The 14,743-nt window shown below is 44.1% G+C and overlaps 1 protein-coding gene across 1 annotated transcript; it reads left to right on the forward strand.

The window, feature by feature from the left end:
- Nucleotides 1–1,128: 1,128 nt before the first annotated feature.
- On the forward strand, nucleotides 1,129–14,498 carry gan (gigaxonin). The gene is made up of 11 exons (XM_031565118.2): nucleotides 1,129–1,813; nucleotides 2,206–2,320; nucleotides 2,618–2,968; nucleotides 5,455–5,675; nucleotides 6,667–6,788; nucleotides 8,429–8,541; nucleotides 9,446–9,595; nucleotides 9,741–9,877; nucleotides 11,112–11,246; nucleotides 11,598–11,707; nucleotides 12,631–14,498. The coding sequence occupies exons 1-11, from the start codon at nucleotides 1,626–1,628 to the stop codon at nucleotides 12,804–12,806; spliced, it is 1,818 nt and encodes a 605-aa protein (XP_031420978.1). The 5' UTR covers nucleotides 1,129–1,625; the 3' UTR covers nucleotides 12,807–14,498.
- Nucleotides 14,499–14,743: the final 245 nt, after the last annotated feature.

A 14,743-nucleotide genomic window follows, 5' to 3' on the forward strand; every position in this document is an offset into this window, starting at 1 on the left:
TTGGCGCGCAGCGCAACCTAGCGCTTTATTTTCCCTCAGTCACTGCCCACAACTGTTTGACAGCAGGCTATGCTACAATGTACAATGTCATTAACACATCGTGAAAAAGAGCAAAAACATCGAAACTATTGCAATAGCACCGGGAGATTTAAATCCCTGATCGCTGCATTTAACGTGACTGATTCGTGCCAAATGCGCACTGACCAGAAGCGTTTGACAGCAGGCTATGCTACTGTGGGCTAACATTACTTGTAAGAAAAATGTCACGAAATTAAAAGTGAAGGTCCTCTATTTAATAGCATGGTAACTAAGCATATAGCACTACTAAAGGGAAGGCTCGCTGTTGGCGACTTGTAACATTACCTGAGGTTATTTGTAATGCAAGTAAATCAACTTACCTTAGCTGGATGGGGATGTGTAATCTGCTGATGAAGTTTAGGTAACTTCAACAGAGGCTTTTGTCTTCAAAAAGGATCTTTTGTCTTCAGGTCTTGAAGTTTTCAAGTCTTCCAAACTTAGTCAGCTTGCATAAATTACTGTCATTTAAGCTAACCAATGAACTATTTTTTACAAAAACCTATCGATTGTGTATGTATGTGTGTTTGTAAGAGTGCTAGCTTGAGCTAACCAAACACAGTACAGTAGCTATCTAGTTAGCTATCGTAGCCATGTCAGCCTATGTAAGATACTGTAATTTTAGCTAACCAATTAAATAACTTTCACACAAAAAACCCATCGATTATGTGTGTTTGTGATGTGTAACATATATCCTTTATCAATCACTCTCAGTTTATGTTATTTAACGCTACAGATTACACCTAACACACGTGTAATTCAGTTGCTATTAATGTTGAACAGCAACGTTAAACGTGACACCACATTAAATGTCAGGCAAACGACGTTGCAGCTCAGCGGGAAAAGTAGAGGTCCTGGTATTAGCCAATCAAATAAATGGTGTTTTCCGTTCCTGCCTGGTAACTCATCTTAACCAATCAACATTCTAGAATTACATCCGTATGCGGATCGTTTTTGAGTCAACCCATCGTCTACTTACAGAGGCAACCAAACTGCGTGGCAAGGGGCTCTTGCAGAAATATGGTGAGTCTGCGTTGCCTTTGCGCAAGACTGATCCTTAACAAGCAGTCAGACAGAGTTGTCATGCTTTCGCTGCTCTCCTGACAACACTCCTAAAAGGGCTTGTGTCACCATCCGTAGGTGCGGGACACCTCTGTCGATCCTGGTTTGGGACGATGAAAGCCATTTGATGTGTACCAATTTGATTTGGACCAATCAGTTAGCTTACTTGTAATGTTGTTGCAGTGCACGATGCGTTGGCCTGGTACTCTATAGCTACTTACTGTGGTGTATGGCAAGAAGACAGTTAACGTGAACTGTCTAGCTTTAGGTAGCTGTCGCTAGCACATTATTATAGCTTGCTATCTAGCTCACTGTTCAGTAAGTAACATAGTAACATTTTTTCCAACGGTTTAGTATATTAGCTTTTACTTTGTGCAGGAGGGGACCACATGTGTAGAGCTGTGTGTTCTGTAACTTAAACTTTTATAGTTAACAAGGACGTTTGTATTACTGTCAGCTAACTTTACACTGACATATTGAACTGCAAAATGTCAAGTACTTCCGAATCAAAGCGTGTCGGTTCGGTGGTATCAGACCCACAACATGCCCGGAAGATTATGACGGCCCTGCGTTCCTTTCAGTTAGAGCAGTGTTTTCAAGACGCAGTTTTGGTAATCGACGACGAAGAAATTCCTGTTCAGAAAAACATACTCGCAGCCGCCAGTCCATACATAAGGTATGTTGTAGAATAAAGGGCGTGTGACTTTGTATGTGTGTGATTGCAGTGAGTTGTCATTCTGTCTAATTCAGCCAGTGATTCATTGAATGTCTTTAGTGATGCCATCACCTGGCTGGCAACTATCACATGGTTATGATGAAGGTGTGGCCATCTGTAGTTGCCGTCGGCTGTTACGTCTATATGCAAATTATAAGCTGTCCTATGCAAATTCTCACTGTTCCATTGTTGCCATACACATTGTATGTAAAATGTACTCTTGTTTACACCATCCACAATGTACTAATACAGCACCACCAGTTGAAATGTAGAGAACATGTTTAAATCCAGCGTGACTAGAAATGTTGTGATGCATTGCCCCTGGTATGCTGACCCCTTCGTTCTGTGTGTAGGACCAAGCTGAACTACAATCCACCTAAAGAAGATGGCTCAGTGTACAGGATTGATCTTCAGGGAGTGTCTAGCCCCATCATGAAGCAGATTCTGGATTACATTTTCACTGGGGAGGTATGTGTGTGTCAGGGCTTGTTAAGACATGTTATTCCTTGTCCTAGTCCCTGTTTTACAGCCAGTAGGAGTAGGCCCCTGCTTGTAATGAATATTAGGTGTTTCTTAAGCAAAATTATTTTGTGTTGTTCTTTGCTGTTTCACAACATGCCATAAGGTTGGGGAGTGATGTCCGGTCTAAAATGGCACTTAGTTGACAATTTAAATGCCGTTTTATGTTGGTCTTTTTTTCACTTGGTGCTAAAAGTCTATGTCCCTTGTGTCCTTCTCCCTTGTTGTGCCTGTCTCCCCCCATAGGTCTCTCTGAGCGAGGAGACCATCCAGGACATGGTGCAGGCGGCCGACCTCCTGCTGCTGACCGACCTCAAGGCGCTGTGCTGCCAGTTCCTGGAGAGCTGCATTGCGGCGGAGAATTGCGTGGGCATCCGCCTGTTTGCGCTGCACTACTGCCTGCACCATGTGCACCATGTGGCCACAGAGTACCTGCAGACCCACTTCCGCGACGTGGCGGCCAGCGAGGAGTTTAGCGAGCTGCCCCCAGATCGCCTGTGTGAGCTGCTGTCTATGGAGAAGCTCAACGTGGGCAACGAGAAGCATGTGCTGGAGGCTGTGGTGCGCTGGCTGGCCCATGACCTGCAGGACAGACGGGTAAGAGCGCCTGTTCATCCTGTCGGGATTTATTTTCCTATACTGACCAGCAAACTATACATTATTCCTTACCACAGTCACAACTTCCTCACGGCTTCTCAATCAGAAGTCCGAGACTTGGATGCGTTGATCGTGCAGAAGAAGAACTCCTAAGATAACTCTTGGTATCAATAGTAGATGCTCCAAGGACAAATCTGACTATATGAGTCGTGGGTTTGCCTTCTTAAAAAAGTTATCCGGTTACTCCCACCTTTCTTTTGTTTGGTTGATCCCTCCGGCCAATTAGGTACCACACCTATTTTCTGGGATGTTCATGGCAGAGTTAACCCGCCTTATTTTACGATGTAACAGATTCTCTAGCAGCCTGTTTGAATAATGTCATTCATATCCCATGAGCGTAATCCTTGTCCATCACATACAAAAATATTCATACACCTATTTGAAGTGATAGGTAAACCTGACAGGCTACTACTAAACAAGAGAGAGAGGAGAGTCTGTCAAGAGAGTGTAAATGTGTAAATCTATCCTATAAGATCTTTAGCTTTCTAATATTAGCTAGTTAAAATTAGTAGTAATTAGCTAGTTATTGTCTGGTATGCATGCATTGTGTGGTCTAATGTTCCAGTATTTTAAGAGTTAACACGTTCAAGTATAGGCCCATTTCTTTTTCTCTTCTGCTCCTAACTCTGGTTGCCTTTCCATCATCTCTTTCGTGAACTGCTGCCTTTAACCTTCATATCATATTCTGGTGTAAATGCAATGTTATAAGAGGAACACATTTGTCCTTTTTGTGCGCAGAACAGTATTGATCTCAGCTTTTCTGCTGCACTATTTTGCGTGGAATGTCAATGTAACAGAGGGCTCTGGTATCAAACACAAACCGACTAGTACCTTTCCGATTAACGTATACACTTCCTAGTGACAAATCATCATGATCAATAACTCATGTGTTCAGTGGTCAAAGTTTTTCCTCCAAATAGCAAGTCAAAAGAGCAGGAAAGGCGAATAAAAGACTGAGTTGTCACTTAGGGGATCGTTTGTGATTGCTGTTCCATTTTGGTAGCCAGATGGGAAAACTTGATTGTCCTGTGATGCCGGTCTAGCGATTTTGCGAGCCCTGGGCTACAGACTCAGTACTGCCTTCTCATTTGAAACCTTATTTCCTAAAATACCTATGATGCCGACAGACAACAACGAACAGCGAGAGTGAACAGAAAACATACCTAATAGGCTTCACAGGGAGGGGAAAGTGTCTACTAAAACTGAAACCCCTCAGACCATTTCTTAATCCTTTAATGTGGCTCATGTCAACGTTACCAGTGTGGGTTCTCTGTCTCAAGTGCACCAGATGTCACAAAAGGACGAACGTTCTGCTTAGTGGTGAAGTTTCATATCACACCATTGAAGGGGGATTATGCAGTGGCTGTGGTTGTTTCACTTCTTTTGAGAAGAAAATGATGCAGTGGTTTGGTTACTTTGTGTAGGTGTTGCCTATTTAAACTGAGCCAGTCAGGGTTAGTGATGCAGTACACCTGAAAAAGGCATGGCGGTGCTCTAAATGCCAAGACTGTGGGCTTGATCCCCGCCTGGGGCAAAGTCTGCCATTTACACAGAGGCTGGCTCACAGCTGTTCTTCAGACACATGACACCTGAGACCAGCACTTAGCCCTCGAGTATTTCACTGTATGAGCAGCGCACCTGTGACCTGTGGAGTTACCATAATCTGGTGTGGCAAAGCACCCCCCCCCCCCCCTTACTCTCACACACACACACACACACACACACACACACACACACACACACACACTCCTTTCATCTGATGTTAAATATTTACCCTGGCTTCAATTAAGGCCAACCCCACCAGTCAGACAAGTGAGGTTATGATGGACTCTCTAATACCCCAGCAGTTTACTGTGCAGAAGCTCTTCTTCAGGTTATATGACCTATGTATCTCTCTAGTAACTTCACAATCCTGGGCGTGCCCCCTAAGGCTCTCTCACCCTCATCTGCACATTCCCGTAAATCTGCAGACTCACCTTTGGCCCTGATTCTTTAGATAAGCTGATATGCACACTCAGGGTATGTTAAATGATGGATGTACCGCCTTTCAGACCTTTTAGTGATTGGTTGCGTGCCATGATGCAATGAGATTTGAGTGGTTAAGTTATCATTTACATTTTTTTGTGTTTGTGTGTGTGTGTGTGTGTGTGTGTGTGTGTGTGTGTGTGTGTGTGTGTGTGTGTGTGTGTGTGCTTTACAAAGATGTTCACATTTGAAGTTTCTCACTGAGCCTTCAGTTGTGCACCAATCAGAAGTCAGAGTCAGGGGACAGGTCCTCAAGGATGTCAGTGAAACCTCAAAACGGCACATATGTGAATCAGAAGCGAACATAAGGGATCATAAAGATCTTGATCATAAAGAACTCCATGACCAGCTGGCTATTCTTTTCTGATTGTGTTCCCCACCCCTCCCCCTCTTTCTTGTAGGTCCACATGAAGGAAGTGATGTCGTCGGTGTGGGTGCAGGGGTTGGATGCGGGGTACCTGCGTGAGCAGATGCTGGCCGACCCCCTGATGAGGGAGGTGATTGGGGAGTGCTGCAGCAACGCACTGGCGGGGAATAACCAGCAGGGGGAGGCGATGCTCGCTGCCTTCAAGCCGCGGGGCTACTCCGAGTGCATCGTCACTGTAGGAGGAGAGGACAGGGCGTGAGTACACAAGAGGGCGCAACACACACACAAAGCTGTAAAAACTGCTCGCTCTCTCTTTCTCTCTCTTTGTGTCTCTCTCTCTCACACACACACACAAGTTTGGAGTGAAAGCTATTGTCAGAAGTTCAACTTGGGTAATTTATGGAGTCTCATAAAGGCCTTATTGTGTCAAGATTGTTATGTTACTGAATAACTGTAACTCACACCAGTGATGACATTCAGAGTCACATGCTGTGGCATGCATCCCTCAAAAGGAATGAGCATCCCTAAAAGGGAATGTCCCCAGAGAGTCTAAAACTCAAACTGACTGAAACTGAAGATTCTTTCTGTTGTTCTTCTTCTTTTTCTTCTTTCTGTAGCGACCGTAATTCTGAACAAGGAGGAACAATTAAATGGTCATTTAGATATATATCTCTGCTCGCTGCACTCCTTGATTCTTTGTTTCACCTGTTGTTTATACATTTGTATAATCAGCTGAAAGAAAAAAACAAAAAAATCCTAACAAATCCTCTAATAAGCCTGTGAGGTACAAATAAGATGCATATAATGTAAACACATTGCGCAACAGGGCAGTTACACAACTATGGAGCTCCTCCTATGATGAGCTTGCTTCCCCAACCCAGAGGACATGACATGTGCAGTGAAGACCATGTGGCAAACGCCCCCCACACAGTGGGATTTGGGAGAACACAGAGAGACTTGTTGGTTTGAACAATAGCATTTCAAAAGGGAGATGATCAAAGGCATCAGGTGACGCACGCCAAGGTTTTGTGTGTGTACTTGGCTCTGTGTGCATATGTACTTTGTTATACAATAGATGAGTAAATATCTGTGTGCATTTCTACGTGTGTGTGTGTGTGTGCGTGTGTGTGTGTGTGCGTGCGTGCCTGTGTGTGCGTGCGTGCGTGTGCATATGTGTGCTCCAGTGTGAGTCACTGCTGTGGGACAGGCGTTGGTGTAACTCCTGCTTCCTGTTTCCTGTTGACAGAACGCGGAGGCCTCTGCCGGTGGTACGCTGCATGTGCCCCCTGTACGACCCGAATCGGCAGGTGTGGATCGATCTGGAGCCCATGAGTGTAGGCCGCGTTGGGCACGGGGTGGTGGCAGCAGGTCAGTGCCAGTGTCTGTGCCCGCATTGGCACCTAAAGCTACCCTAACAGTTGCCAGTGAACTCATAGCTATTGGGTGTTGTTGGTCGGTATGTTAAAGCAACAGAAAGGATTTTTGGTCTTAAACTAGTAAGCTAACAACCGAAAAGGCTAAAAACATGCTTTTTCTTATGTTTCCCCTGAGTTTAATCCTTCACACTTCCATTTAGTGTCAAAATTAATCTGAAAATGATCAAAGCCAGATGCCTATAAAAGCATACCTGAAAATGTTGTGTTTGCAAACTGTTGCTTTAAGCAAATTAGTGCAGTGTAAATTATTTAATTACTTCTCCCATCACTTTAAATCGAATTAAGGGTGAATGGGCATTTTTGGCTAGTGTGTAAAAGCCTTTAGTCAGACAGTACTCTCTCAGAAGGCCTTGTGCTACAGCTCTGAGTGACGGGCTTGAAAAGGCATTTGTTCTTCACCTAAGGAAGGCTATATCCTGAAACCTTTGCTCTTCACCTGAGGAAGGCTATATGCTGAAACATTTGCTCTTCACTTGAGGAAGGCTATATGCTGAAACATTTGCTCTTCACTTGAGGAAGGCTATATGCTGAAACATTTGCTCTTCACTTGAGGAGGGCTATATGCTGAAACATTTGCTCTTCACTTGAGGAGGGCTATATGCTGAAAAATTTGTTCTTCACCTAAGGAAGGCTTTATGCTGAAACATTTGTTGTGATGCCCCTGCTGCTAAAAAGACAATAATAAGAAAGGGAGAACATTAAAATAATTTTGGCGTGTAGACCCACAAAGAAGTTCTCCATGGGAAGAGAGTGCAGTGTTCACTCCGAAAGCACCTGTCAATCTAATCACACCGATAAAGCACTGTGTTACACACTTAACTCTGAGTCTTTAAAAACAAATAGCTTTGCCAGGCTTTTTTTTTCTGTCACTTTTTGGCATTTGTGAGGTAATTTGAGACACAGTGGTGTTTGTTTAATTCGTTGTGACCCTCGCGGGTTACCAATGCAAGTTGATTGAGTTAGTTGAGTCCCATGGGGTCAGAAATGACGTGGGACAAAAGTACACATCTAAGGTCAGCTTGTTGAAATGTTGCCACTGGATGGCAGGGAATCTACTGCAGACAGAGCTATGGCCACAGCCAATCCTTCCAGAACCTTCCCTCAACAGGACAAGGCCACCACTTCATAGAGCACAAACTCAAACTCAAAATCACCGCCTCTTACTTTGAGCTCTGACCTTACGAGCCATTTCAAATTTCAAACTCAGTTCATTCCCAATCGAAATTCCCCCACAGCTGTCTGCAGATGTATATTGTTAAGTTTATGTCCCAGAAGACTGGCGTTAATCAGTCACATATTGATGATCATAAAATCTGTACGTCAAAGCTCAATTACTTGGAATTTAGAAACACGGCAAGACGGGGGGAAAAAACACAAAGCAACACCCAGAAAACAGTCAAGGCATTCTCCTAGTTTTGTAGTGATTTTTGATTGATTAGCTTGAGAAATGATTCACCCATATCCATCTGTGCCCCCCTCCATCCATCACGTATCAGTCCACACTCCTGTTCCCAGTGCTTTGAGGAGTGTAGTATATCTCTCTGTAACTTCCGGTGGTGTGTGTCTTAACAGAGGGCTTCCTGTTTGCGGTGGGTGGGATGGATGACAACAAAGCAGTGCTGAGCAGTGGGGAGAAGTACGACCCGGAGCTCAACTGTTGGAGCCCCATACCCCCTATGACAAAGGTACCAACATACCCCCTATGACAAAGGTACCAACATACCCCCTATGACAAAGGTACCAACATACCCCCTATGACAAAGGTACCAACATACCACCTATGACAAACCAACATACCCCCTATGACAAAGGTACCAACATACCCCCTATGACAAAGGTACCAACATACCACCTATGACAAACCAACATACCCCCTATGACACAGGTACCAACATACCCCCTATGACAAACCAACATACCCCCTATGACAAAGGTACCAACATACCCCCTATGACAAAGGTACCAACATACCCCCTATGACACACAAACATACCCCCTATGACACAGGTAACAACATACCCCCTATGACACAGGTATCAACATACCCCCTAAACAGGAAACAACATACCCCCTATGACACAGGAAACAACAAACCCCCTATGAAACAGGAAACAACATACGATAATCTGAGACTGGTACCAGGCCTTGGCATGGGATGTGTATGCTAGATGAACATTTAGAGATGAGCCCTGTTTTATGGGTGCAGCCAGGCTGGCTCGATGTTTTTTTTTTGTGTGTAGTGGTTTAAATGTTTGCATTTATAGTGGTTGCCCACTAGAGGCAGTACATCCTTTACATTATGAAATCTCTCACAACATGGCTGCCAGCTATGGACATCATTATCATTATCATTCTGTACTACTGTAAGAAAATATCTTTTAATAAGGCTGGTGATTTATGTATTTGTTTGTTTGTTCATATGTGAAGATGTGATATGACATAAATGCCAAACATTTTGAGTTCTGTTGGTGAGCCCATTTTCCACCAGGTGTCAGTAATGTGCTATGGTAAAATTGAACCCCCCGCCTCATATCTGAATGTGTGTGTGTGTGTGTGTGTGTGTGTGTGTGTGTGTGTGTGTGCCCTCAGGCTCGTCAGCACTTCGGTATAGTTGAACTTGATGGGTTGGTGTATGTGCTTGGCGGGGAGAGTGAGGATTGTGAGCTCCTCTCCAGCGAGGTGTATGACCCCCACTTCAAAACCTGGACCACACTCTCAGATATGACCATGGTTCGAAAGGTGTGTCTCTCTTTTCTGTCTCTCAGACTCTCTCACACACACACACACACACACAGTTCACTTCTCCCACAGTGTCCAGTGGTGTCAGGTCTCACACCCACAGTCTCCTGATTTCTTGTGTGCTGATACACACTCTTGTGTTTAGATTGGCTGCTACGCCACCATGAAGAAGAAGATCTATGCCATGGGTGGAGGCTCGTACGGCAAGCTGTACGATTCAGTAGAGTGCTACGACCCCAAAATGCAACAGTGGACTGCTCTCTGCCCCCTCAAAGAGAGAAGGTACACTCACTCCACACTGTCTGCTTTAAAGGAACAGTATGCCATTCTAGGTCCAAGTCGTACTTGCTTGTCTATTTCAGGCTTTGGATTCGGTTTCATTTTACTTAAAAAATTAGGAAATCAGCACATCTCCGAGACAATTCTGAGAGCAATTCTGAGAAGCACTGTCAACGTGATGTCTGTAACAATGGGATTACCCAGTTAGTATAGCTATTTCTGTGTGTAATATGCGTATGGCGAAACAAGCTCTCTGTTTCGACACGCCTTCACTGTTGGCAAATGTGTAAAATAGAAACAAAGGAAGTTCTGTTGTTTTGCGTTGCTCTCTGTGATGCGCTGAGTAAGACTTATTGTCATCATTAGAACCAGTGTCTGAAGATGAGTAGTTTTCCACAGAGAGAAAACAAAACTGACATCTCCAGATAGTCCCCTGTCACCTGGCACAACCTCTTGGTATCCTTGCAGAAAGAAAAAGACGCCATTCAGATATGTGTACATTATGAATAATGTTGCGTGATGTGAATGTCTGCATCATGGTAAGAGTTTCCACTTGAAGTGACATAGCCAAAGTAGCCTATTAGAAAAAGAATGAAAAATTGTGTTATTCGGTGTAATTTGCATTCAAGAAATAGGCCCAACCTGTGCAATTGTGTGTACTTTTAAAGCTCGTCAAAGATCGTGGGAATTTGATTAAGGATCCTTGAAAAGTCATGGAAAACGTTATGAAATGTTGTTAATGTAGATGGGTGGGAGCCCTGCACTGGTCATACTGGCTGGAGGAGAATGAGAGTGTACACTCCCGAGATGGCCCTGAATGCTGACCTTCACTCAGACGTGGCTTCTGATGGAGCATTAAAGATGGAACAGCTGCAAAACAATAGACTGTTTGCACAAGCAGAGGAGAAGCTGTTCCTCAGGTCATCGTCGAGGGACTTGTCAGGACTTTTAACGATGACTGAAAAACCAGAAGAGTTAACGGATGTTTTTCCATGTTTTTTGAGGTGCCCTTTAGTACAGAATAACTTCTCAGAACCACCGGAACCCTTATGTACCCTGCTCTCTTTGTTTGTTTTGAAAATGGGGCCATTTTTTATCATCCATGGGTGTTGTCAAAATTCAGTAGTTGTGTAAATGAGATGGACGACTCTGTATCTATGCATTTGTACTTATATTGTGTGTGTGTGTGTGTGTGTGGGTGTGTATACATGCATGTGGCATGTTTGTGTGTTCTCAGGTTTGGCTCTGTAGCCTGTGGCGTGGCACAGGAACTGTACGTCTTCGGAGGCGTGAGGAGTCGCGATGCAGACAACCCAGAGTCCAGTACGATGACCACCTGCAAATCTGAGTTCTACCACGATGAGCTGAAAAGGTGAACATCATCATCTTGTGTTTATGTCCAGTGTAGATTCACAAAAGTATGACACCTAATACTTAATTTGTCCTTAGCTGAGGGATTTACTGAAGGGTGTTGCACAGAATCCTTAAAAAGGTTTCCTTAGTTAAGGAAAAACGTTAAGGGATTTACTGCATTGAAAGAGATTTTACAGCAGTTAAATTCTCCAGTTTCCACGGAGACTGAAATCCTATTTTCAACAGTGGCTCTTTGTCCCCCACAATATGAATTATCTACCTTTGTTGATAATCTGCTACCATGCTAGATGTCTTTACTAGGAAAATGGTTTGTTGACTACTCCCTCATCTCTGTCATCTCCTTTCCTAGGTGGATGTATCTGGACGATCAGAATCTCTGTGCCCAGACCAGTTCCTCCTTCGTGTATGGAGCCGTTCCTATCGGGGCCAGTATCTACGTGGTGGGAGACCTGGACACTGGTAAGTCAAGCACCTTTGAGATTAAGATCACACCATGCGAGGGTGACTAGGTGTCCCATTACCACAGAAGAGCTCTGTAGTTCACCACCATTTTTGGTTCCTGATGTCCACGTGGGATACCCTCGACCCCCCCTAAAAAATATGGGGTATTTATGCGTTGAGGGTACTTACTAGGCTACACATCTGATCAACATCCCACATGTCTGTTGATCCCTGCATGAGTGCCAGTGTGACTGGAGTCCCAGTTTACCTCCAGAGTGTATGTGTGCACACGACTCAATAGCATTATAGGAATCATGTCAAACATCCGAGGGGAGAGAGGCCTTGGTGGTAAGGGAAACAGTACCACAAAATTCTTTATTGTTCTAATGTTTCCTGCAAAAATAGATCAAAACTAATAGTAAATACATAAAAATGACCAAAAAAGAAGCATGTCTGGTAGTTATTAAATGAGATTGTTTTTTTTAAATCAGAGGAATGTTCTGAAATACCCACCAGCGAAACCAAACACAATCCTCTCAAGAGGATCGGCCATACTGCTTACTGGTTGCAACACAACAGACGCGACTGAGCTGTAGCTCACCAGGACCATCCAACGTCATCCTACCCCTTTAGGCAGCGCGTGGAGGGACACATTTTTTTCATCAGGGGATTTTTCGACTCTGCAGTTACTTAAAATATCCTGGGTTTGGCGTAGCTTAATTTTTATCTCTGCTCTTGACATTTGGCCGCTGCAAATATTCCATGTTTGTTTAGTTCAGCGCTGCTCTGCTTGCAGCGTGTTGGAGATGACGAGAGCGGGCGCTAAATGTCACTCAATCTCCTGTGCCATAAATATACATTGTGAACAAGTTGAGCAGGCCTAATGGAAAATCTGTCTCTCTCTCTCTCTGTGTGTGTGTGTGTGTGTGTGTGTATCGCAGGCACCACATACGACTACGTGCGGGAGTTTCGTCGTAGCACGGGAACCTGGCATCGCACCAAGGCCATGGTGACCTCCGACCTCTGTAAGACGGGCTGTGCGCCCCTGCGCATCGCCAACTGCAAGCTGTTCCGCCTGCAGCTCAATCAGGGCCTGTTCCGGATTCGCGTCCCCTAACAGGCAGTTCACCATAGGAACGGGGGCACCCCCTTCCCACCTCTTACTCACTCACCCCCACCACCAGCACCGCCACCCCCGCCACCACTCTGCATTTACAGCCTGTCTGGAAGCGATGGAAGGAAAGTGTGGCATTGCACTCGTGGGGGAATTTTAAGATCGGGATAGAGATTAGGAATTTGATTGGGAGTGGGAATGTGAGTCCACGTGTGACCAGGGGGATACCTAAAGGTTTTATGAGTCGTATTGCAACATCGGTTATCTTTAACGTGCTGGTTGGTAATAGTTTTACTTGCTGATTTTTATTCTGGTAGGGGTTGGGTATTTGCATTCAAAAGAAACGGCTTGTTGCGTAAGCAGAGCAATCCTTGGTTTGCCTTCTCTGCTATATTCATGTTACACCATGGTTCATTGTGGGTTATGGGTATAATTATCAGTTGCTGTTGCATGCTGACTTCTGAGAGGATTAAAAAAAGGCTCTGGAAGAACAGATCATTTTGGGAAGAAACGTCACAATTATGTCACTCATTCACAATGAAAGTCATTTAGATCAATTGTGGCTCAAACCAAGATGGTCATGTATTTTTCAGAAAGGGATATGTATGGGGTTAGGATCATTTTGTAACCAGCAATGATCACACAAAAAAGTTTTGGCACATTGCAGTATGCAAACATGTAAACATGTACATGAGTACACACTCACACATTTAAAGAAAAGGTGAATGTACACATTTGCAAATGTAACACACGGATATTCATAACTAATTTGAAATGTTGTATGGAAGTTGTATGGAAAACTTAACATGTGATCATGCTATAGTACACATCACACTGTGAAAGCTGTTGTCTTAATATTTTGGGGGCTGTTTACGTTGTTTCCAAGCGTCCTGCACACAACAAGTCGGAAATAGATGCAGTTACTGGTTTCAATCTTAACCCTGTGGAAGTATTTTCTGGGTGACCCTTGAACTGGCTTTCCAGTCAGTGCGGCCGGGTTTGGCATCTGGTGACCCCATTTGTTCTATGCGAGTTTCAGCTGCTGCTGTCCATTCTAATTGAAGGGACTCTCTCACACACACACAGACACATATACGCACATGCTGCAAAGGCTTGTGTTGCACACACAACACACACACACACACACACCACAACTCGAGACAGTGGACATGGAACCTACCCAAAGTACGTGCATTCATTTGTCGTACTGACAAATGCCTTACATGATTAAGACTCCGAATAACTTACTAACCTGACAGAACAATGTAAGCAATGTGACACACTACAAACTCATTATTAATAATCCAGGGAGCACTGACAAAGGCCTGAAAGTGATGTCTGTTTTAGCCAGTTTTACCTCAGACAATCACAATCTTGTTTAGCCCCACTGCCCATCCGAACCACTAGACCCACCATCCCAGAGGCATTTTTCTGCACATCCACTTGATGACCATCAACAATCTTGTCCTGTTTTGTTTCTGAGTTTACTGTAAACATATGGAGTGCGGTGAGCGGGACAGTTAGACCGTGGCATTCACTAAATACTGAAATGTGTGACCATCCGATCAAAACACTCCGCAAAGCACCTTTTTGATACTGTGGCTTATGTGTCTCCCAGACTTATTTGAGTTCCCACGTGGAATTAAAATAATTTGGGAATTTAAAAATAATATTAAATGGCATAACAGCTTTGAATGGCCTTTTGTCCACTTTCTGATCAATTAGATGGCTCTTGGAATAGAACTTAGGGAAATGGGACCACAGACAGGTTTTTGGTAGTCTGTATGAGAGCTGAAGTTTCCATTTGTAAATATTCCCATAAGGATCTTTCACACTGTTCAAGTGAAGACTTTTATAGGGAGAAGTAAGCATTAGGTGCAGTGTACCGTCATGTTAGTACATTACTGTTTACACTGGGGGTTAGCATCAGTACAATGTAA

Source organism: Clupea harengus, chromosome 3 (genome assembly GCF_900700415.2).
Source record: "Clupea harengus chromosome 3, Ch_v2.0.2, whole genome shotgun sequence".
NCBI classification, from domain to species: domain Eukaryota; kingdom Metazoa; phylum Chordata; class Actinopteri; order Clupeiformes; family Clupeidae; genus Clupea; species Clupea harengus.

What these genes read in the sequence shown, in the direction of transcription:
- gan (XM_031565118.2), top strand. Translation starts at nt 1,626, where the DNA reads ATGTCAAGTACTTCCGAATCAAAGCGTGTCGGTTCGGTGGTATCAGAC. An exon ending in ATGACCTGCAGGACAGACGG is followed by an intron (nt 2,969 to 5,454) that starts GTAAGAGCGCCT and finishes TCTTTCTTGTAG; the next exon opens with GTCCACATGAAGGAAGTGAT. An exon ending in ATATGACCATGGTTCGAAAG is followed by an intron (nt 9,596 to 9,740) that starts GTGTGTCTCTCT and finishes TCTTGTGTTTAG; the next exon opens with ATTGGCTGCTACGCCACCAT.